The 25,040-nt window shown below is 47.3% G+C and overlaps 1 protein-coding gene across 1 annotated transcript in view; it reads left to right on the forward strand.

Moving 5' to 3' along the window:
• Positions 1-25,040, forward strand: part of ARFGEF1 (ARF guanine nucleotide exchange factor 1) — a 1,069,199-nt gene that overhangs the window by 916,391 nt on the left and 127,768 nt on the right. The window contains exon 33 of the mRNA XM_085605493.1: positions 19,263-19,335. Within this exon, the coding sequence (XP_085461619.1) occupies positions 19,263-19,335 (73 nt within the window). The remainder of the gene's footprint in view (positions 1-19,262; positions 19,336-25,040) is intronic.

Below are 25,040 nucleotides of genomic sequence, written 5' to 3' on the forward strand. Positions count from 1 at the left end.
CTTCCGTAGCATCAATGAACAATATCCTGACTTTGACAGTTTTCTCATGTCATAACAAAAGAGGAATAAAGAAGGAACATGCATATAAAATACAACAAAATTAAACAAAAAAACAAATAACACCCCCCCCCACCCCACACCCCATCGCGCAGTCAACCCAGCAAAATCAGCAAGTATGATCGGAGCTACAGTTCTATCCTCGCTATGAAAAATGTCCAAAAGACACCATGCCGCCCGATACACGTATGTTACATGCCCCCCCAGGACAAGGGAGGAGAAGACTACAACCCACACAATCCCTACGCTGGAATGGGCTCCAATTCCAATCCCCTGTAATCCGCCCAGTGCTTCCAGATTTTATAATGTTTACGCGGGCAGCCCCGTGCTATAAAAATGGGGGCCTCAAGGCCCATACAGAAATCCAGTCCTGCCTTCCACACTGAGACGGGCGGTGCGACCGTTGCCTTCCAAGCCCTCGCAATGTCGCGCTTGGCAAGGGTAAAGCCCAGGAGCATCAGGTGGCGCTTGTAGACATTGCCCCCTATATCATCCATAACATGCAGGAGCACTAATTTAGGAGACCGAGGGAGATCCCAACCCAGAACCTCTGAGAGGCATGCCTGTACACCCCGCCAAAACCTAGTTAGCGCAGAACAATCCCATATAGTATGCAGCAGAGTACCTTCTTCATGCAAGCAGCGAAGGCATTTCGGGGATGCCACCAGACCAACCCTGTACAGTCTGACTCTAGTAAAATATACCCTATGGAGGTATTTAAACTGGATGAGTCGAAGGCTCATAGCAATAGCCGCCCCGCGTGGGGAGGCCAGGGCCTCCGTCCAGTCCTCCTCAAGTGAGCCCACATCCTCCTCCCATGCCCCGCGGAGACGCTGCAAAGATGGGGAGCAGTGTGTAACCAGGGACTGGTAAATTTTTGATATCTTATGGTCCTGCAGGTCCCCCATGAAAACTTTCGCCTCTACCGGACTGAAGTCGGCCAGCTCCTCCAGGCCCACCAAGCTAGGGGAGAGAGCATGCCGGAATTGCAAATATTAAAAAAATTGTGTGCGTGGCATTTGAAAGTCCTTCTGCAAGCCCTGAAACGATTTCAGGGCGGGTCCCCTCATGACATCCCCCAGGGTGGAGATCCCAATCGCATCCCAATCTTGGAAGCCTGGCAATGCCGCCAACTGCGGCAGACGTCCATTTTGCCAAAGCGGCGTCTCTCGAGTTAGGCGATTCCACCAGCCCATCCTCCGCAACGCCTGCCGCCAAACCTGAAACACCAGCTGTGTCACACTCTGCAAAGAACGCCGCAAGGGCGCAGAATAGAGGAGCGTATGTGGTGAGTGATCACCCATCAAACGGCGCTCCAGGGTATACGCCGGATCCGACCTATCGCCATACCACCATTCGTTAAGAACCAACAGGTGTGAGGCCATATAGTACGAAAGAAAGTAGCGATTCCCCCACAGTACGTGAATTTAAAGCGAGTACGGAGAGCCACCCTAACATCCCCCCCCCCCCCCCGCCCCAGAGAAACTGGCCCAAGACTGCATTAACCTGGCGGAACCAACCCGAGGAAATAGGATATGGATGGTTTTGCAACTGGTCCAGCAAGTGAGGAAGAGAGACCATCTTGAAGATGGCCGAGTGGCCATATATAGATAGGGACATGTGGGACCAGACTCTAAGATCTTCACGCACCCTGTTCCACACCGGCACCAAGTTCCTTTCCCAGGAAATCGACCGCGCGTCCGAGAGGAACACACCCAAATATTTCAGCCCCCCACGCACCACCTGCACCGTGGAGGCCCAGGCACCAGGGTCAGCCCCTCCACCCAAGACCCACAGGGTAGACTTACGCTCCTTCATATAAAGGCCAGTAGTCTCCCCAAACACCTGCATGATGCACAGCAACCGTGGGCCAGTCCTATACAGCTGAGTAGGAAAGAACAGCACATCGTCCGCATATAAGGCTATACGATCCGATAGTCCGTTGGCCCATTCAAGCCCAGACACCTGCGCATCAATACGCACCCATGCAGCCAGGGGCTCCATTGCCAGGGCAAACAAATAGGGTGACAGGGGGCACCCCTGCCTGGTGCCTCGACCAATGGGAAAGACCGACGAGACAGAACCCGCCACGCGCACAGACGCTGTTATGTCCGTGTAAAGTAAAGTCAGATAGGAGAGAAAGCGAGGTCCTAGATTCAATCTGCGTAGGAGGGCGAATAAATACTCCCAGCTCAGTGAATCAAAAGCTCAATCCATAGCCGCAAGCAATAAGTCCGCGCGTACCCCCAAGCTCTCGGCTGCCGCGATTGCTGTATGAGCTCTACGAATATTATGACGGGTCGCCCGCTGAGGCATAAACCCGGCCTGGTCCGGATGAACAATAGACGAGACATGGGGACGGAGGCGATTAGCAAGCGCCTTGGCCAGAACCTTAGCCTCGACGTTGAGAAGAGAGATGGGACGGTAAGATGCATGGTGTTCGGGAGGCCTGCCGGGTTTGTGGAAGACCACCACCTCAGCATGCCGCCAGTCTCTGGGCAAACGACCACCCTCCCTAGCCTCTTCCACAACCTTATAATAATGGGGACCAAGCTGCTGAAAGTACCGTTTAAAGAATTCATTCTGGAAACCATTAGGACCCGGCGCCTTACCAAGCTGCAGCTCCTGGAGAGCAGAATTCAGTTAATCTGCCGAGAATGGGTGGTCAAGGTCCGCGCTTACCTCGTCGGTCAGAGTTCTGGGCGGAACATCATCCAAAAATCGGGTAATAACCTCTGCCGACAGACATTCTCGGGGAGCATAGAGGTCCACATAGTAGACCGCGGAACTTTCTGCGATGGCCGACGGATCCGAGATCGGTATTCCATTGGAACCGACTATACCCGGGAGGACCAGGGAGCCCGTCGCCCCTTGGCACAATCTATGTAAGAGTTTGCTCGACTTGTCCCCCCACTGATATATCCTGCTGCGGGTTGCCAACCACGCCTGGCGGGCTTCATCTAGCAAAAGGTACGAGTAATCCTGTTGCGCTAGCGCCAACTGGCGGCGGACCAGCCGCCCCCTTTCGTCTCCACTGCGCGCTTCTAGGTCCAAGATCTTCGGAAGGAGATGTCCACCCCACAAAGTGTGGGCTTCATCGCCTCCCACAGAGACGCCGCCGCCGACACCGTTCCCACATTGTGCGACAAATAGTGGTCTATGGCGTCCCCCATGTGTTCCCTATACTCTGCCTTTTGGAGATTCCATGTGGAGAGGCGCCACCGGAAAGGTCCTCGCGCAAGGCCAGCACGCAGTGTAATGGCCACAGGCGAGTGATCGGATAGCCCTCGTGGACCGCCGAGAGATGGGTGAACCCCGGAGTTCCGCCATGCAACCCAATCCTGGCCCACTACGAGGGAATGAAGCTTGGTGGGATTGCGAACCATCGGGGCCCCGTCGGGCCTCCACCTTTCAAGAGCAATACTTAGCACATCGTTCCAGTCCCCACCAACCACTGCCAGTCCCTCTGGGATATCTGTCCACACGGTCACAAGTTTCTCTACAAAACCCCAGGACAGCGGCGGTGGGGCATAGACGCCTCAGAAAATCATGGGCTCACCCCTACATGTACCCTGTAGGAAAAGATATCTGCCCTGCACATCACCCCACGTTCTAATGTGGATATAAGGGACTCGTCCGAGGATCAAGACTGCCACTCCCCTTGAACCCCGCACAAAGCCCGCATGAAACACCAGGATATATCCGAAGCGCTGAAAACAGAGTGCTTTAGTCCCCATAAGGTGTGTCTCTTGTAGCATCAAGATATCAGCGCTGGCGCGTTTAGCCTGCTTAAGGATAGCGTGTAATCAAGGAGGGGGGACACGAGAGCTGGATATTTAGAGAGGTCCTGTTCTAATGCTCCCAGTGGTCTACGTAGGAAAAGACAGGTAAGAGCAGTTCCTCTAATTGGCCAATTTGGAAGGATAGTAGTAGTTACTATGATCTGAGAAGGGAAATTTCAAATTCAGATCTTGTTGCCCTCTCACACCTGTTAGGGTGTCATGCTTCATCATTGGGCGTGCTCCTCGTCGGACCGGCGGTGCAATGTCCGACGGGCCTGGTGGCTTCTTTTTCGGAGATCTTTTGATCTGAGTACGCCGTTTTGTATGAAGACCATGTGAATGATTATGGAGGGTAATAGCTCCTAAGAATGTGGGGATTCAAGAGAAATTAAAATAGGCCCTGGCCCCTCGATAGTTTTAATAAGGTTAAGTAGGGCTGGGACTAAATAAAACCAGGGAGGCTACTTATGTGATGCAAGGTATCAGGGTAGCCTATAGTTGACAAGGGTCAACATGTTTCGTGTCACGGTGCTCAAGATCGAGCGACACTTCTTCAGGACCGTGGGACCAGTAAAGAATTCGTATACCTCAGTTTTCTTATAACGGGGTATTGCAGGTCAACCACATACCAACTGGACCTAAGTATGGTTCAGAATAAAAGGCTCCGCCTAAACAGAAGGAGACAAAAATATATGTAGAGGACAAACATAAGCCACACATTCGTAGCTACATCAAAAGTGACGGGTCCATAAGTCAAAATGAGGTGTCTCTTAACTCCTTCAAGGGACCATCAATTCCACCCAACACTAACGAACTTGTTAGAGAGAGGACAATAAAAGAAGTTGTGACTAGTACATAAAAAATACAACCAAGTATACTCAAGCAGTGATACGAAACTCTATTCTCCTTACAATTACCAATATAATCGAGCAACCAATATACGCAATATATATCTTACCTCAGAGTGAGGGGTTCAAAGCTTCATAGGTAAGGGAGTAGCAACCGGACCACTGGAACGGTCCCACTAAGGTAAAGAAATAAGCATCGCAAAATATATAACATATACGTGAAATACTCTATCTCTATCAAGAGCGTGAGGTGTGTAGGCTCCAGGTAGTTGGTACGTTACTTTGTATCAGTAGGCTCTCTCCTCATAAATGGCTATCTTTAAAAGTGCTATAGGTTGGTATAACTAGTACACTGTGATAGCAGTCAATGACCAGGATTGGCGGTGATAGGTATGGAAATCCAAGGCTGTGAAATTGCACCAGGTGACTAGGACTGTCGTGGCGGAACGGTCCATACTTGAGTAGAGATTATATAAGGAACATTAATAAATACTCAAGACCGCATCTTAATCCAAGCCACTCGTGTAATCCTAACGTAATGCACAATGTTGACGGGAGGTGTGTTTAACGGTGTGTTAAATCCCCCTCTAATAGTGCATGATATTGACAGACTTCGTCTATTTGTGCGTGATAATATATACCATAGTGAATAGGTACCATATACCATAGTGAATAGATGTCCCTTAAGGGTGGCGTGTGGCTGACAAGTCAACCCCAAAGGTGGGTTCGTCGTGCTCATATCACCCGCTGTCAGTGTTCCTCGTAAAGATTCAAATTGACCTTACCGGCGAGTGCATAGTGCTCGTATCACTCTCCGTTCAAGTTCCGGTGACGAATCAGTGCCGAACAAGTTGCGGGCAGAAAACGTAAACAGTAACTTACCCGAACGTTGACGGGGGCAGGCCACAACAGGACGTGTCTACTCCTCACCTGGATATTACCGGTGTTGGATTCACTTCCTGTATATATCCTCGATTCAATGGCGTAGTCTCGCGAGATTGCGGGAGGCGCCATTTTGTCACACGAGGATTGCCTGACCTTGGATATCGAACGCTAAACTAAGCTGATCGATGTGGGGCATGGAAAATACATAAGTTGAAGGATATATGCATTTCTAGATTAATTAGAGTGTAGATCCATATTTTCCGCTGGTATATAATACCACGAAAGAAAATAGGTTCCTAGATGTATTCAATAACTAATTAGTCAGCAGTGAGCCCAGATGGTGCTCGTGACTGGTATAATAAACCTAATAGGGAAGTGGGTCTTAAGTCTTCCACAGTATTAAGCCCAGATGGTACTGGAGACTGTTATGTAGGACCTTATAGGGAAATGGGTTTATTTGGAACCTGTACCATCAGCAGTCGCCCTGCATGGAACGTATCTAAACAGAATGTGTTACAAAAACAATCCGGAGTGTGAAATGTAGATGAAATAGGATTTATGTGTAAATAACACAAGATGTGGTGTTGTGATGCCAATCAGGGTGCATGAACATAATGATGTATATGTTAGTTCATTAAACATATAAGAACATGGGTGGTGTTCTACCGATGAAGTCCATGCATCATAGTCTTGGTAGTGGAGATGTAGTGTTTGCAGACCCCTGTAGGTGGGACTATTAGCACATAAGTTCTGTCCATGGAATTTCGTCGTTAAGACCCCTTTCCTGTGTTGATAAGCGAAAAATCCACCTCTGTTCAGTTTCAAAGAGTTTTTCTTGTGACCATGAGGGATTGCTTTCAATCACGGTCCAGTGTAGGTCATTGTGTCCATGCGGATGGGTGAGATAGTGTGTGCTCAATTTAGTCGTGGATCTCCCACACCGTATATTGCTGCGGTGTTCCATAATTCTTGTCTTCACTGGGCGTGTTGTCATGCCGACGTATCTTAGTTTACAAGGGCAAGTAATTAAATAGACGCAGTTATGGGAGTTGCAGTTTGTATGATTTTTCTGAGTCCAGACTTTTCCTGTTTCAAGAGTGAGTTCTTTAGTTGTCTTTGTAAGATCACACACTCCACATTGTCCGCAAGGGAAGTGTCCACGTACGGGATTCATATCCCACAGGGTCCTCTGTTTTGTTAGTCTTCCTGTCTTGGGACGTGTATGTACTATGATGTCACGTAGATTACTAGTGCGTTTGTTGGCAAATCTTGGAGGGGTTATGGTCACTTTACCCGTATTTAAGATCTTCCAGTTCTTTTTTATAACTTTCTGGATCGTGTTAGATTCTGGTGTGAACGTTGTCACGCATATTAGTGACTCTTCGGTTGATTTGATTTTAGCTTCCAACAAAGATTCTCGGTTGTTGTTTAGTGCGCGCTTGTAAGATCTTTTTACAATAGATGTAGGGTAATCTCGAGCCTTGAGTTGGTCACTGAGAGCAGCTGCTTCCTTTTTGTACTCACTGGTTTTTTCGCAATTTCTGCGGAGACGGAGAAACTGTCCAAAGGGAAGGTTATCCCTTAAGGCCTTAGGATGGTAGCTTCCATATAGTAGTAAGCTATTACGATCTGTTGGTTTTTTAAAAGTCTTAGTTGACAACTCCCCATCTTGTAGGGTTATGTTCAGGTCTAGGAAGTGGATCTCTGTGGGTGAGACAGACCGAGTGAACTTTAAATATGGGTCCAGAGAATTCACCCATGTGAAGAATCTGTCACACGTCTCACTTTCGCCTTTCCAAAAAATCAGGATGTCGTCTATGTAGCGTTTCCACAGCACTATGTTGTCACTGAAGATGTTATCTGTCATGTGTAGATGTTCGAAATTAGCTACATAGAGACAGGCCAGACTTGGAGCAAAGGTGCTGCCCATACAAGTACCTTGGGTTTGATGGAAGAACTGGTCTTTAAATTGGAAGTAGTTTTCACACATAGCTATTGTTGCGCACTCCATAATGAACGACACTGGTGTAGAAGAGGTCCAGTCTTCATTAAGAAGCAGATCTTCAATCACTCTAAGGGTTTCGGTTTGAGGGATATTAGTATAGAGTGCCTCTACGTCCAATGTCATTAGAAGATCCACTTGATTGTTAGTGTTGAACTCGGATATTAGATTCAGAACATCCCTGGTGTCCTGTAGGTACGATGGTATACGCTTCACCAGCGGACGGAGAAAATGGTCACAAAATTTGCTGAGAGGCTCTAATACTGAGCCGATCCCTGATACTATAGGTCGTCCAGGGGGTGGGTTCTGGCCTTTGTGAATCTTGGGAAGCGTATAGAACGCTGGTACGCGTTGTTGTGAGTTCACAAGGAAGGCTGCCTCGTTTTTAGAAATCCAGCCCTGGGTCTCTGCAGATTCCACAATAGATTTAATCCTCGTCATCAGTTTCCCTGTTGGGTCAGATGTTATTCTCTTGTAGTATTTCTCTTGTGAGAGTTGGCGTAGACACTCGTTGTCGTAATCTATGGTGTTCATTAAGACAATCGCACCACCTTTGTCTGCTGGTTTAATTGTAATGGTGAGGTCTTCATTGAGGGTCTTTATGGCCTCTCTCTCAGCTTTAGGGAAGTTGTCATAGTGTGACCTTGTGGGAATGTTATTCATCTCCTTCAACACTGTTTGTTCAAAAGTTAACACCTCAGGTGGAACCATCCCATCATGTGGTGTAAATGTTGATGGTGGACGCAGGCCTGAATCCATGGATTCCTGGGGGTTCCTGTCTTGAAAGAAGGCCCTTAGGCGTATCTTCCTAAAGAAGTTGTGGAGTTCTTTGTGTTGGAGAAAGTGGTCCACACGTGGAGTGGGTACAAACCCTAGTCCCCTGTTAAGAACTTTCACTTCAGTAGGTGTTAGGTTTTTGTCTGATAGATTGACCACTAGGTTTTGTTGTTCTTCCTGCTCCTCAGCTCCATTCGTTCTTGTTGTTGGGGAACGGGTTGGTCCTGCCATTGAATTTGAAATTTCCCTTCTCAGATCATAGTAACTACTACTATCCTTCCAAATTGGCCAATTAGAGGAACTGCTCTTACCTGTCTTTTCCTGCTTAAGGATAGCGCCACGCTTAATCTTATCTAGCGCCCCTCTGACATTCCAGCTCAAAATGCGCAGGGACCCCAGGGAATCTAACGATCTACCCGCAATGGCGGCCATGCCAAAACATCAGAAACATGAAGAGCCCTGGTGGCCCAAGACATACCACATAGCGCGGCCCGACCTGCAATTGAACAGTGCGATGAAAGAACAACAACAGTTCCCCTGAACAACCCCCTGCCCCCACCCTATACCTCGAAAACAGTGAAGTACCTGTCAGAGCAGGCAGACCCCAACAGAGGGTACCACCCCTCACCCGCCAATGGATCCCCAAACTACAGCCCATCGTCCCCTAGCCCCTATCCCGTCTGGAATAACCAACAGAGATACTGGCCCTCATCGGGCTCCTCTGACCACTACTAACATCTCAGAAATTAATCAGTCAGCTGATGCCGCTTGATCCAAAGTAGATCCCACACGTGACGGAACATCGCCGGATTTGGACCGCCTCCTGGACCTGGAGCGGCGAGACCCCCTCACCCGGCCACCAGGCATGTTCCGGACCACTCCACTCGAGGATGAGTCAGATTCTCTCCCGGGCGGAGAGTGGGGGCGCAGCCGCACCGTCTCATCCGTCCAACGGAAGACCTCCTCCGGGGAGTCAAAAAAATACGTGCGGGAGCGATAGACAACCCGCAGCCGGGCCGGGTAGAGCAATGCATATGGAAGTTTGAGTTCTCGCAGGCGGGCCTTAGCTGCATGGAATGATTGCCGCTGTTGTTGGGTCTGTTTAGTATAGTCCGGGAATATCAGGATACAGGCATTGTTAAACTGCAAAGGTTCTTGGGCCCTGGCTTGCTTCAGGATCACATCCCGATCGTGATAATTAAGTAGTTTCGCAATCACTGGCCTCGGCCGAGCCCCCGGGGGAGCCTTCTGCATCGGGGCCCTATATGCACGCTCCACCACAAAGCATTTAGACAAGGAGTCGGGGGTAGCCAGCTCTCCAGCCACTGGGTGATAAACCTCTCCATGTTTCCAGACTCACACCCCTCCGGAAAACCAACAAAGCGGAGGTTGTTGCATCGCGCCCTGCCCTCCGCATCCTCCACCCTGGACGCCAAACCCCGCTGAGCAGTCTCCAGAGATGCCACTCGTTGTTGCAGGGTCGTCACCACATCCTCCACTCCAGAGATCCGCGTCTCAGTCTCAGTGATGCGTGCCACCGCATTTCGCAGGTCCTGGCGCAGCAACATAACGTCTCAGCCCACCGCCCCTTTTTTGGCATCCAGGGCATCCCTGGATTGGGTATTTGGCGCCAGGAGGGCGGCATTGTCTGGAACATTACCCTGGGCCCCACCCGCCGCCACCGCGGAGCCCCCAGGGCCAGCAAATTTGTCCTGCATATTTTGCTTGGAGGACCCTCCACCGGTTTTGTCTCTCGTCATGGTGGGCCGGGTATACCTTCGTGACCCCCCTTCCCAATAGGCAGGCGCTATCACTGTTCACCCCGGTAGGGTAGCGTAGGTAGCACTGGGGGCGACACTACTGTCCGGCAGCGGTCCGCGCAGCTCGATCCAACTGCCGATGCGGCCGTCAGGGTGCCCTCGCCGATTGTCCCTAATCGCTGTGCGCCAAGTGGCACCGCTCCACTCCGCCCGACAACGCTCCACAGGTGGGTGAATGTCAGTGTCCCACAGTGACCCTGCGGGCGATGGGGGTTCTGCCAGGGCATCACAGAAATCACAGCACGGGCCCCAGTATCACAGTATGCCCCAGAGCCTGGGCCCTCAATGGTACCCCCACAGAGCCACAGAAAGGCCCCCGGGAACGGACAGGATGCGCCCCTGGGCCACCCAAGAGACCCAGTAGATTCTGCAGGCCGCGGTCGCCACCCTGCACCGCCACGCGGTCCGACAGCACCACCGAGCCCCCACACAGACCTGGAGAAGATGGGGGGGGCAGGGACCTAGACCCACCCGTAGAAAGCAGGCCACTACCACCGGTCCACTGCAGCACACTACCTGGGCCCAGCGGGGGATACGACCACTCACCCCGTGTCGCCCGGGTCCTCCCCGCAGCCCGATCTGGCTACCGAACAAATAGGAGCGATCTTCTGTGAAAAGCCAGGAATCGCCGGAGGCACAAAACGGATGCGCGGGAGCCCACCCGCGAACCACGAAGGACGGGCCAACCTTCGCAGTCCAGGGGCCATGCACCAGGCCCCGGCTCCATGATGTCCAAACAAGCAAAGCCCCAGGCAGGGCAGGCCTCCGCCGACCGCCAACACCACCAGGCTAGGCACAGGTACCGGGAGCTCTACAGCCGGGGGGGCCAAAATGGTGGCAACAGCAGAAAACACCTCCCTGGTCGCCTTCACTCTCCCCCTCGGTCCGACCGACCGCCGATCAATGGGGGGGGGGGGTGGGCGCTCCGCCACACAGGAAACCCCGCCAGCAGGGTGACTCACTCCGCGCCACCAGCGGGGGAGCCACACCATCTGCAACCGCTCCGCCGCTACAGGATCCACCAGCTGGGCCGCACTCGAGGCCGTGGTCTCAGCGCCGCCCACAGGCCTCAGCGTCGATCTTATAACACCGCCGCTGCAGGATGCAGCTCCGGCCCCCAAACACCGCCAACAAGCGTCGCCGCGTCTCCCCACCTCCAGGCACAGCAGGCGGGGGGTATCGTGGCCAGAGGAGCAGGATCAAGGAAGGATTAATGAAGGGCTGGACGGAGTCTACTTAGAAGACGTCCGCCATGTTGGCTTGCTAAGCCACGCCCCCGCTAGTTTAGGTTTAATTAATCTAGCTAGGAGTTGGCCCGCCTTCCGTTACTCCCCCTGCACTCTATCCAAATAGTCCTTATAGTTGTAACATCTCAACCGCCCAATTGCATCATTTATTTTGCACGTGTGGCCTGTAGCGACACCCGAGCTGCGTCATCTGTACCCTGGATGATATCTAAGCTGCTGATGCTCCTTTCCAGGTCCAAGAGTTCTTGACAGAGCTCCCTATGGGCACCACTCGCCTCTCCCATAGAGTGACCCCTTATGACCACTTTAAATGCCTCACACTCCAGAAGATGCTGTATTGGCGTTGATGACTATCAATTCAAAGTACTCCTTTTCGGAGTCACAACAGCACCACGGGTATTCACCAAGTGCCTAGCGGTAGTGGTAGCCCACTTAAGAAGACTTAAGAAGACAATATATTCACGTCTTCCCAAATCTGGACGACTGGCTCATAAAAGCCAGCTCATACAAACGGTGTGTACATCACACCACTATCCAACTACTCCACAACTTGGGGTTCATAGTAAACTACCCAAAGCCTCATCTAGAATCATCCCACATACAACAATACCTCGGTGCCACAATAGACACCTCAAAAGCATTAGCCTATCCCAACCCCACCAGGATAGCAAGCATGCAAGGTCTCATAAACAAATTTCAGCCTCAACACTCTCTCCCAGCACGAGGGTTCATGCAGCTAATAGGGATGATGGCCTCTTGCATACTCATAGTACCTCATGCAAGACTCCACATGCGTCCTCTCCAGGAGTGCTTAGCACGCCAATGGAACCAGGCTCAAGGTCAGCTAACAGATCTGGTGTTGGTAGATGGTCGCACTCATCGATCTCTGCAATGGTGGAACATCAAGAACCTTTCCAAAGGGCGACCGTTCCTAGAGCCAGTTTCACAGATAGTCATGACAGTGGACGCATCGCTCTCCGGCTGGGGAGCACACCTATTACATCACACCATGCAAGCCAGGTGGACTCCTCAACAAAAGTTACTCCACATCAACCACCTGGAGCTACTAGCCATTTTCCTAGCCTTAAAGGCTTTCCAAAATCAAATATCAGGCAAAGCTGTCTTAGTCCGCACAGACAACATGACAGCCATGTACTACATACAGAAACAAGGCGGGACACACTCTCTGCATCTCTCTCAACTTGCACAGAGCATATGGAGATGGGCTATACCCCAGAACATCTTTCTCCTAGCTCAACATGTCCCAGGAGTCCAAAACACCATAGCCAATCTGTTAAGCCGTCAAACGCAACAGATTCACCAGTGGGATCTTCATCCACAAGTTCTTCCGCCATTCTTTCAAATGTGGGGGCAACCAGAGATAGACCTCTTCGCCACGCACGAAAACGCCAAATGCCCAAGCTTCGCCGCCCAGGCAATGCGATATGGATATATTGGTCAGGTAGATTTGCATACGCCTTTCCACCTCTCCCACTCATTCCTATGGTGGTGTGCAAACTACAGCAACATGCACTCTCTCATCCTAGTTGCTCCAACTTGGGCCAGACAACCGTTGTACACCATATTACTGGAACTGTCTGTAGTTCCGCACCAAAGACTACACCTCTCCCCACGCCTCCTAACCCAGAACCGTGGAGAGATCAGTCACCCGGACCCAGCTCAGCTCAACCTTGCGATCTGGCTCCTGAAGTCTTAGAATTCGGTTACCTTAATCTACCCCCTGAATGCATGAACGTCATTAAGGAAACTAGACATCCCACCACTAGAGCCTACTATGCAGCCAAGTGGAAGAGATATGTGATATACGGCCATACCAACATCATCAATCTCCTAGACGTGTCTATCCAACACATCATAGGTTACCTACTACATCTTCAAAGGTGCAATTTAGCCTACACATCTATTAGGCTACACCTCGCTGCCATAGCAAAATAGACAACACCTATCACTTTTCAGAGTGCCTGCCATCAAAGCCTTTATAGAAGGCCTCAAAAGGATAATTCCCCCTAGGGTACCACCCTCGCCTGTGTGGAATTTAAACATCGTTCTCAAAAGACTAGTGGGTCCTCCCTTTGAACCTCTGCATAAATGTGAGCTCCAATTTCTAACATGGAAAGTTGCTTTCCTAGTAGCTATCACGTCTCTTAGAACAGTTAGTGAACTGCAAGTGCTAACTATTCAGGAACCTTTCATACAAATCCATCACAATAAGGTTGTTCTCAGAACCAATCCAAAATTCGTCCCTAAAGTCATTTCTCCTTTCCACCTCAATCAGTCTGTAGAGTTGCCAGTGTTCTCGCAGCCACAGACAGACGCGGAAAGAGCTCTTCATACCCTAGATGTCAAAAAAGCATTGCTCTATTACATTGAAATAACACAACCTTTTCGTAGACCAAACAACTTTTTGTGTCATTTTCACCACCACACAAAGGCAACCCCATATCGAAATCTGGGATAGCTAGATGGATTGTTAAATGCATACAAATTTGCTATCACAAAGCAAAACGTACTTTATCTGTTCCTCCTAAAGCCCACTCAACACGAAAGATAGGGGCTTCAATGGCATTTTTAGGGAACATTCCCGTAGATGACATCTGCAAAGCAGCTACATGGTCTACACCGCACACATTCACAAAACACTATTCTGTGGATGTGCAAACAAAACAACAAGCTAATGTGGGCCAGGCTGTACTCAAAACACTATTTCAAACTACTGCAACCGGTACTGGTAGTCGCCGCTAAGAATGGGAACAGCTGTACAATCTATGCTAAGTGTGTGATCTGCAGCTCATATGCCTCGAACGGAAAATGCTACTTACCAGTATGCATCTGTTCTTGGCATGTAGAGCTGCAGATCCACACACGCCCACGCGCCTCCCCGGCTACCTTTATCTGTTCCAGTTTTATCTTATTTAGATACAGCATACACAGGCATCTTTCTGTCTCTTACAAAACCCCATCATTTCCCTGCTGGCGAAACACAATCTGAGGATGGAGGCGATGCCCATGCGCACTATAGTCCAAAGGAGGAGTCACCTGTCCCGTGAATTCCAAAGACTTTTCCAGGACAAAAACAAGTGCAAACATCTGGGCCCAACACCAGATGGCGATCTATGCTAAGTGTGTGGATCTGCAGCTCTACATGCCAAGAACAGATGCATACTGGTAAGTAGCATTTTCCATATATATATATATATATATATTACCTACTGGCGGTCATATAATTTAAACTGTATATAAATATTTAGCTTTCACAACGAAGTGCATAATATGTCCACCACGTGCGTACGGTGCGCGAAGCGCATCGAGCGTACATGGCCCATCCACGGCACTAACTGCGTAAAGTGGGCGCGCGGTGCGCTGCTCACCGTGCGCGCACGGTGCGCGAAGCGCACCGTGCGCGCACGGAAAGAACTGCGTTAAGTGGGCGCGCACGCCACGAATGGCGTAAAGTAACTTAGCATTTAAAAAACCGTACAAATTCACTGAAAAAACCATAGGTTTCGCACACGTTATAGTTAGGAATTAGCATTTAAATAACCTTGCAAATTCACTGAAAAAACCATAGGTTTCACACATGTTATAGTTAGCTGGACATTTCACTCGTAAAAAAACAATGAAATTCCCCCGTTATAGTTAGTGCAGGCAACTATAACTCACGCGACCGCAATCCTCTGCTGATGACATATGTGTCTTTATGAAAAAAAAATATTTGTAATATATGTATAGCTAAAATTTTATGGAAGAAGACATGGGCAAATAAGTGTCTAAATACAGTATTAGCATCAGCAGAGGATTGCGGTCGCGTGAGTTATAGTTGCCTGCACTAACTATAACGGGGGAATTTCATTGGTTTTTTACGAGTGAAATGTCCAGCTAACTATAACATGTGTGAAACCTATGGTTTTTTCAGTGAATATATATATATATATATATATATATATATATATATATATATATATATATATATATATATATATATATATATATATATATATATATTTGATATATATATATATATATATATATTTGATATATATATATAAAAAAAATACCCTTTCAGGCATAGAGTGACAAATAAATTATGCAAAAAAGAAGCAGAGAACTCTGCGTAGTTCTCTAGTTTAGGTGGAAAGCAGCTCCTGTATAGAGCACTCTCAACACCAGGGACACTCGAGAACTGCTCTCCTCAAATGTCTGTTTTTCTATCAAAGTCTTTAAGCATAGGACTAGCACAGTGCCATCCACGCCGAGATAGAAAAGGACAAAGTCTTTTGCCATTTCTACAGCAACATCTTTAAGCATAGGACTAGCACAGTGCTGTCCTTGCTGAGCTGTAAAATGACAAAAGCCATTTACCACTCCAGGCACAGTATTACAGCTTTGAATTGGTAAAATACCAACCAAGCCAACCTGAAATGAGCAAAAGCAGCCCCTGACACAGTGTTTTGCTCTAATTAGAGCTCTTCAGAGAGATATAGCTTTGTCAGGACACAAGGGAGAACCCAGTATAAGTCAAAAAAATACACTTTCAGGCATAGAGTGACGAATAAATCATGCAAAAAAGAAGCAGAGAACTCTGGGTAGTTCTCAAGTTTAGGTGGAAAACAGCTTCAGTAAAGAGCACTCAACACCAGCGACACTCTAGATCTGCTCACCTCAAATGTCTATTTTTCTATCAAAGTCTTTAAGCATAGGATTAGCACAGTGCCATACCCGCCAAGATAGAAAAGGGCAAAGTCTTTTGCCATTTCTACAGCAAAGTCTTTAAGCATAGGACTAGCACAGTGCTGTCCTTGCCGAGCTGCAAAATGACAAAAGCCATTTACCACTCCAGGCACAGTATTACAGCTTTGAATTGGTAAAATACCAACCAAGCCAACCTGAAATGAGCAAAAGCAACCCCTGACACAAGACTTTGTCCTTTTCTATCTCGGCGTGGATGGCACTGTGCTAATCCTATGCTTAAAGACTTTGATAGAAAAACAGACATTTGAGGTGAGCAGATCTAGAGTGTCGCTGGTGTTGAGAGTGCTCTATACAGGAGCTGCTTTCCATCTAAACTTAAGAACTACCCAGAGTTCTCTGCTCCTTTTTTTCTTTTTTCCATATATATATATATATATATATACACCCACACATATATATCGTTTTCAATAAACATTTTTTTTAAAAGGCTATGCAAAAAACGGGACAGGCCGGATATAGAAGTAAGACTAAAGGCGGTAGTTTTTGCTTCTCAAATTCTTTTCACCCTAAACACACAGATACCATGGTTCCCTGTGTATGTATTGCTGTACCTACCTAATCCATACATCAATCCCGTGAAGTCCCCAAAGGGACAACAGGTAGCAATGGTACTGGTAGCAGAGACACAGGCCGTTGAGGTGGGGCTCAAATAGGGTCCCTGAGCACAATCCCTGGCTTCATCGTCTATGGCACCTGCTAAGTATGGATTAGCTGGCGTTAACTATTGAGCATAAACTGGATAAATGTCAGGAGTCGTGGGCTTCTCTTCTAGCACTTCTGTCCACTGAATTCCTTGAGCTAACATGCCCCAAATATCAAAGCTCCTGCATACAGACCCAACGCCTCTAGGGACGGAGTCAGACACCACATGAATATGTAGACAGATTCAGAGAAACTAAAGGGGCTATTAAAACTGTGGGGAAGGGCAGAGATTCCACAGAGTACTAATCTGAATCCGCATCGGCTACTGATTGTCCTGGGGAGGGCAGGGGGGTTGGGTGGGGATAACGTTTAGCTGTGTAAATATCTCGCTTTCGGCCTCCGGCTTGTGGGTGACAGAGCTCAGCTGTGCATTTACACTGTTGTTGTTTCTTTACTATAAACAAGAAAGCAAAACTGATCCTAATAACTATGTTGTTTCGGCAATGCATTTGACTTAGGAGCATGCCATTAAGTCTTAATATTCTGCTGTCCTCATGCTGATTCACAACCACTTTGCGCAGTGAGTGACAATAGGCCATTTTCATTACACTCTTTGCAACGTACTCATGATCTCATAGCCCACATCTTAAATAAAAGTCAGAAACCGGAGAACTCAAACCATTTGTTCTTTTATTGTGCCTTCACTACTTTAAATCATTACTATTTTCTTATTCCAATTCTGGCTGGACGTGCTCTGATAGCTGAAAACGTGCATTGTATTTTTGGCATTGAGAAATCCTGGAGACTGAGAGTTCAGTCCGTAACTGTCCAAATGCAGAAACTACAGTAGTGATTAATTATATGATGGAAGTATTGGGTTATGGTGATGACCTCTGGACGATAATGTACAAATTGTGACAGATTACTGAGCAGAATGCTCCTAGTCCCCAATAACATTCTATGAAAAAACTGATTTCCACATTCCAAGATAACCTTTCCCATACTTGAACACTTTAGGGGAAATTCAAAAGTCACAGCTTCAGCAAAAGAAAATAAAGAAAGATTCTGTTATTTTTGTGCTTGAAAATGGGGTTGGGTTTATGGCACCCTGATTTTATTAGCTAAACTTGCATACTTTCAATGCTTAATATAGTTGATCCCTGTTTTATCAGTTGTCTTTCAGAATATATGTTTGATAACCACTGCGACATGCCACCTGCGAATATATAGGCCTGGCAGGTGGTACCATATAAGCTGTCACATGCCTGTACTGGGCCATAGGGCGGGACTCTGTTCAGCCGCTAAACCGGTTGAGACATCGGTGGGTGGAAGACATAGGCAGGCCACTGGAAGACAAGGACTAGGAGAATATTCTTTTACTAAAAATTAAGGTGACAAGAAACGCACGCTTCAGTCTAATTAGCTTGTACATGCTGCACCGAGTGTACATAACACTGGAACGTATTAACCGGTTCTTTCACCGGGAGGATGCTGAATGCCCGAGGTGTAAAGAACAAGGGGCGAATTTTATTCAAATGATATGGAGTTGTCAGTCCCGGACACAACATTGGCAGCAGATAACGAGGGAGACGGCTAGGATAACAGAACGAGTTGTCCCTTGTACACCAGCACATGTCCTGCTCAGCCTGTTCCCACATACAGCTAAGCCGAAGGTCACTGAAAAGCTTCAGGACCTTGCCTTCATACTGGCAAAGCAGGAAATTACTAGTAGATGGAAGGCGCCGAATGGCCCCAGCATACATAGGTGGAAGCGAGAGTTAGTGAAATGGGCGGGGTGCGAGGGCAGAATCTTGCTTAGAAACGCGAGAAGGAGCCTGGGCAGGTTGGAGAGGGCCCAGGCATGGGAGGTGCTGATGGAAGAAATGAGGAGCGATGACCCTGGGTCTGAAGCCAATACCCCCTGAAGGGCCATCACGACAGGGTAGTCCCCGGAGGCAGAATCAGGAGGGGGAAATAGAGCAGGTACCTGGGGATGAGGACCCTTAGAAGCCTAAGCACTGAGGGGTAATAGAACAGGAAGGGGGGGCGACAGAGTGACACAGAAATACATAACAAGGGGCAATGGAAGTGATCGATAGGGCTCATCGTGTGACCATAGGAGACAGCAGTTCAGGGGAAGGGTGGAGGGTAGTTGGGTCTAAGATTGAGTGGGAGGGCTGGGGAGGGGGGAGTGAACTGAATACAAGTATAAAGATGAGCTAGCATAGCAATGTTAGAAACAATAAGAATGCACCTATAAATGGTACGAGTAAGAGATGTGCATAACGAGACAATCTAAAATTGCAAAATGTCAACCTGTACAGATGGCGCAGCGATGAGAGAGAGATTTATTTAAAAGGCAATAAAGTTTGTTTGAAAAAAAAAAGAATATATGTTTGATAAATGCTAATATTTGCATCTTGTTTCTTAAGGCTGTTAACTTGGCAGGCGGCTGCTGTGGACAATGATGTGATATCTCAGTCCGACATGAGAGATAAACAGATGGTATGTTTTCCAAAGTAAATCCCAGAAGAAATTCTGTAATGGAAAATCTATTTCAGTGTGTTACATTTACACCCGTTGGTCTGTTATCTTTCTATATAGATTTACGTAATAATTAAGGTGTTGTAAATGTATTAGAGCAGGAGTCCATGATTCTCATTAAAAATGTATTGTGAACGTAACAACATTGCTCTCAAGCAAATGACAATACATTACAAACATGGGAATCATTCCACTATGACTGAATACAATTATAAAATTGGTGAAAAAAAGTCAGCAAACCATATGTAAGAGATTAGTCTAGCAAATCCTGCAGAGATCACAATGAGATGGACACTCAGGGTGAACCTCATGACTACCAATTGGAAGTTCAGCATTCTAAGTGTAGCTCTCAACACAATGTGTTCACAGACCATTGGTTGGACAATTGTACACTCTACAAGCAGACAGAGGTTTATGCTAATTCTAAGATCCAATGCTCTGCAGACTTTTTAGGTTTTGTCTGTTAGCTCATATTAAATTAAAAACCTCATAAAAGGTCAGTGAATATCGAGGGAAGAGAAGGTAAGGTGTCCAGATGTGCTTGGAATACCTAAACCAATTGGAACTTTGCGTACAAGTTATTGGTTTTGTCTAGATTGGTTTTGTCTAGAAATTTCAGGCAGAAACAAGATTTCTGGCCCAGAGAAAGGATCAACCCGACTTTGATACCGACACTTTCTGAGATTGTGCACTCAAGGCTTTACATTCACAGTCTAGCTAGTCAAAGAGCAGTCTGAGTTGTATTTTGGTTTTATTTAATAGAGACAATTGGGATGACATTAATGAAGGTTTGCATTAATTAGAAGCCCACGGAACTCTAATCTGGCTTCTCATGGCCCATATATTAAAACCCATGGCCGTAAAGTTTGTTTTGCCAGAAGGTAGCTGTTTCTGATTTGGGATTAGGAAACTGATAAATATCACAAGAATAGGTGGTTAGTGATTTCGGTCTATTCATTGACAAGTGGCAGGAGATTGTGGGACTGACTCCATAGATATATTACTGCAGAGGGGGTGGTATAAAAGGATATGGCTACAGTCATGACTGTAACCCCAGACATTTAGTACGTATCAGTGAGATTCAGGAGCATAATGTACATCCTCCAAAACAATCGAATCATTCATCATACATCAAGGGATGGAGGTGTCACAAGTGCAATAGGTGCAGTGGCTCCAGGAAACAAGGTTTCTTGGAGCCCACTGAACTTCATTTATGACTGTATTGGCATACCTACTCAGTGAACAAAGGGCCTATTTTTCTTGATTGTGCTGGGTGTATGGCCGCCTTGCTATGCCATTGTGAGTCATTTTATCAGTTTTCATCTTGCATTTCATTACAGATCTTCACACTGTCTTAAGCATTGCCAAATTCAGTTCCCTTTGTTTGTTTCCTAGGCATTAATAGGGATACAGGTTTAATAGTTCCACAATCCAGAGAATCTTTTTTACCATTTATGGTACCGTGGAACTTCCCCCTCCTTTACAGCTTTAGCCTAATGGTTTGCAAATCAGTTCCATTTTGCCAGCTTCTAGGGAAGGTCTCCTTCCTGTTATTTGCCATCAAATATTAGATTTGTGAGTCAAGTAATAATTACTTGTTCCTTGCTAAATCACTGGGAAACTCCTGCAACAGCATACCCTTCACTATCTCTATTTGCCTACTGCTTCGGTCGGCCTTTTTTGTGAGAAAAAAATGTATTGATGGGTGAGCCTCCATGTGATGGCAGCCAGCTCAGCAATTCTTTTGGTTTCATAAAAACAAATATACAAAGCTAGGTTTGTTTCTAGAAACAGTAAATACATGTTCCTGATGCATGTTGTTTTCTCCTTGAGAATCAGGGATATTGTTTTATTTTTCCTGCCATAGTATGCCATGCCTCTTAAGAATGAATGACTTAAGGCTGGTCCTAAAAAGGGTGAGCCTTCTATTAGTCATTAGCCAGCAGCTCTTTGGCAGGTAGACCGCCATTTAAGGTGTCTGGCAATCGGAGTCAGTTGCAGAAATCAAGTGCTTTCTCCAACTCTTAATGAGGTGGTGGAACTGCGGGCTTAAAGTATCCTGAACTCTGCCTATTCACAGTAGGCCCTTGGGGCGTTGAACTTCAACAGAGCCTATAGTGAGTTTTTGCTCAAAGATGTAGGAATATATTAGTCCTCATAGCATTTAGTTCTGTTCAACTCTTACTACCCTTCTTACCTCCCTAATTACTAATAAGTTTAATCAAAACCCTCCTTCTCAGTTACTGAGAATGTTTACATGTTGATAATGTATTGAATGTGAAGTTCATATATTTCAGCCAGTCTTCACCAATTGAAATATAGCACGTTTAGCTAGGGCATTGTGAAAATCTCCCAATACTCCATGAATGGTTCTTAGTTGAGAACTTGACTGATGTAGTTATCTTCCTTTAACTACATAGATTTGTTTAATGGCTACTTGGAGCCTAAACTTCTTGAGTGCACGTATTTGTTCAGTTCTGTAGTATCACAGTTTTCAGTTCTACCAGCATGTTTTTTAGAAGGTAATTTGTAGTAACTAACTTTCAGCTTTTTCATATTTTAATCAGTATCCTTTATAACGATGCTGAAGAATAGGCTAACTCTCCCTCAGGAAATATTTTTAATAATCTGTGAATCCCAACCAGTTTACAATCAAGATTTACTATGCTTTTGTTTTTACTGGTAAAAAGTAATGATTTTAAATGTCTTGTGCCTAGCTGTCTTCAAATTTGTGACATGTTAGGCTAAGGAATTGATGTTCAGGAATCATAAGTTAAGTTTTAAATTTGAGTTCTCAGCTAGGATGTCAGGGATCTCACTATATTTATGTCCATTGACCTATAAATACAGGATTAAGCAGAGAGGGGCATGCATCTTGGAGGGAAAGCACAGACCCTTGATATCAAAATCTTATACGCTAACCTTTTGTTCAGAGATGACCCTTTGCTCTCTTTGGCTAATAATCAGATTCCCCTTGTGGATCTATATCATGGGAATATGACTTCCAGTCTATTTTGGAAGTACTCCAAAGTGTGATGTATTAGTTTTTATTGACCGCAAACAAATTCATTGTTAAGTCTCGAAAACTGCCTTGCCAACTTGCTTGTGTACTTGACACCCTCGATCTGTAGCATTAAAAACCATATTCTTTCTGCAAATGTACTCCCCTTGGTATCCATTCTTTAATCTCTCAACTGTGTGTCTCATTATGTGGTGTATGCTTTCTTTCTGTGAGAAACTTAGGAGAGGTATTTGTCTGGAGGAGAATAGGGAGCTGAAGATTGTGCGTACCCAGTCATATTTTTTCTGTTAATTGCATAGAATTTAGAGACCCGCAGAAGTCAGCAGAATACCCTAAAAGCAGACACACAGATGCCACTTATTTACATCTGACCTGGTATTGCCCACTGACCTGGTATTGCCCACATTTGGCTGAATATTGTAGGCAGGTGGCATATCAATTCCAAATAGGCTTACAGATTGCATTATGATGGACGTTTTTAGTTTGTCTATTGAGAGTGGGATCGAGCCACATAAAAAATAGGATACAAAAAGAAATGTATCTGATAGAGACTTCTAGCCACAGATTCCTTACCTTTGAATTTCCCAGGTGTCAGACTGGATCTGGAAGATTTTTGTGAGCAGTACCCCTGCTCGCCGGTAGTTGACATTGTTCGGTTCCACGTTCGTTGTCGTCTGAAGAAGTCATCAAAGAGGTCTTTGACTTGTCCCTGACCGATGAGACTAGGAAGCGTCCATTTTCAAGGTCTGGCTCTGTGGTAGAGCCTGTGCCGACTCTTCGCCTCCCTGACTTTTTGAGTGGTGGAGCGAGCCCCGCACAACCAAAGGAGTTTTATGAGACCATATGCCTAATGTTTGGGCAGCCTGACCCCACCATTGCTTCTTCTGACCTCGGTGGGGGGTGGTTCTGTGCCGCCGGCTCCATTCGGTCCCCAAGGATCAGTTCCCAGATCTGGACTGGTGCCGGTCATACCATCTCAACCTTCCCCGACGCTGGTCCTGAAGCCGCCGCTCCTAGCGCCACCAGCCCCATTCCCTTTCTGATCCTGTAACCCGACCCGAGATGAATGGATGTTGCCCAACGCTATAATTGGCGCAACAAAAGTCCTTGCTTCTTAGATCGTAGCCAGAACCCTTTTTCCTTGGGTTAGGACTCGGAAGGGAAGGGAGGGGTCCCTGGACCCGGAGGACTACCAGCTATATGAAAAAAACGTAACATGTACTGGTGTGAGGAATTGGGTGAAGCCAGCAGACTGGATACTTCTCCAGATGCTGGTATGCTTTCTCCCCCTACAGTGGCTGCGAAGAAGGAAGCTTCTTATGCAACGGTGGTGCAGAGGGCGGCTGAGGTCCTCGACCTTCAGTTGCCCTCAGGGGCAGTCAAGACTACCGTTGACAGAGGTGCTGCAACTGGGAGTCCTCCCCTCACAACCACTACTCCTGTTCAGTGATGCCTTCACTGGCATCCTTTTGGACTCTAGTGAATAGGATGATCCAAGAGGTTGGACTCTTTGGGGAAGAAGATGCCAGTCTGGCATTGCGGTCCATAAACACTGCATGCTATTCGGGCCATCATCCCCACTCTCTGTGGGACACGGTTGTGCAGGTGCTGCCGACATTCCCGGAGAAGGCCAAGGCCGTACTCTCTCAGGCTGTTGGCGATGGGAGAGATGCAGCGAAGTTCACTGTCCGTTGTGAACTTGACACAACCGACTCTGGGTGCAGGACGGTTCCACAGACGGTGGCCTTGAGGGGCCATGCCTGGTTGAGAATTAACTGGCTCTTTTGGGGATGTTCAATCCTCTCTTATAGACATGCCCTTTGATGGCATCTGTGTCTTCAGAGAGCAGGCGGATTCAGCGATGGAGCGCTTCAAGGACAAGCAGTCTACGGCCAGGTCCTTGGGTCTTTCTATGGCCCCACGTCACCCTCAATCCGCCTTTCTCTGCTTTCATAGCTACAAAAGTGGCTTGCAGCCGCACCAGTTCCCTCCCAGCCACGGAGCTGCGTATGCTCCGCAGCCTCTGCATGGCTGAGGGTACTGTATCCACAGCCTTCGTGGGTCAGGTAGCCAACAGTCTGGTCATTCCACAACCCCTCGACAGCTGCAGCCTACAAATCCTCCTAATCTGCTCCATTACCAGCATTGGCATTCAGTTGGCGGCAGGATACACCATCACCTGCCCAACGGGAAGTCCATAACATTGAACAAGTGGAGTTTGCAAATCTTCCCCTTTGTGACAACCACTTCCTCGATGCCACCATCTCATAACCGGCTTACGAAGGATCACCTATCCCTTCCCGGCAAGGGAGTCCTAGCACTCTTGGCCAAGGGAGACATAGAGTGGGTGTTGGTGTCAGAAATAGGCTGTGGTTGCTATTCCCGCTACTTTCTGGTCCCCAAAAAGTATGGAGGCCTTCATCCTATCCTAGACCTGTGGGCCCTCAACTACTTCCTCAAGGAGAAATTCAAAATGCTCACATTAGCTCATGTTTGTCCTGGATCCAGGAGACAGGATGGTAGAGCTGGACGTGCAAAATGCCTATTTCCACATTTGCGTCCTGCCTGTCCATTAGCATTACCTTTGGTTCACGGTAAGCCACAAGCACTTTCAGTTTACTGTCCTGCCCTTTGGCCTTACAAG

Source organism: Triturus cristatus, chromosome 5_1, assembly GCF_964204655.1.
Source record: "Triturus cristatus chromosome 5_1, aTriCri1.1, whole genome shotgun sequence".
Lineage (NCBI taxonomy): Eukaryota > Metazoa > Chordata > Amphibia > Caudata > Salamandridae > Triturus > Triturus cristatus.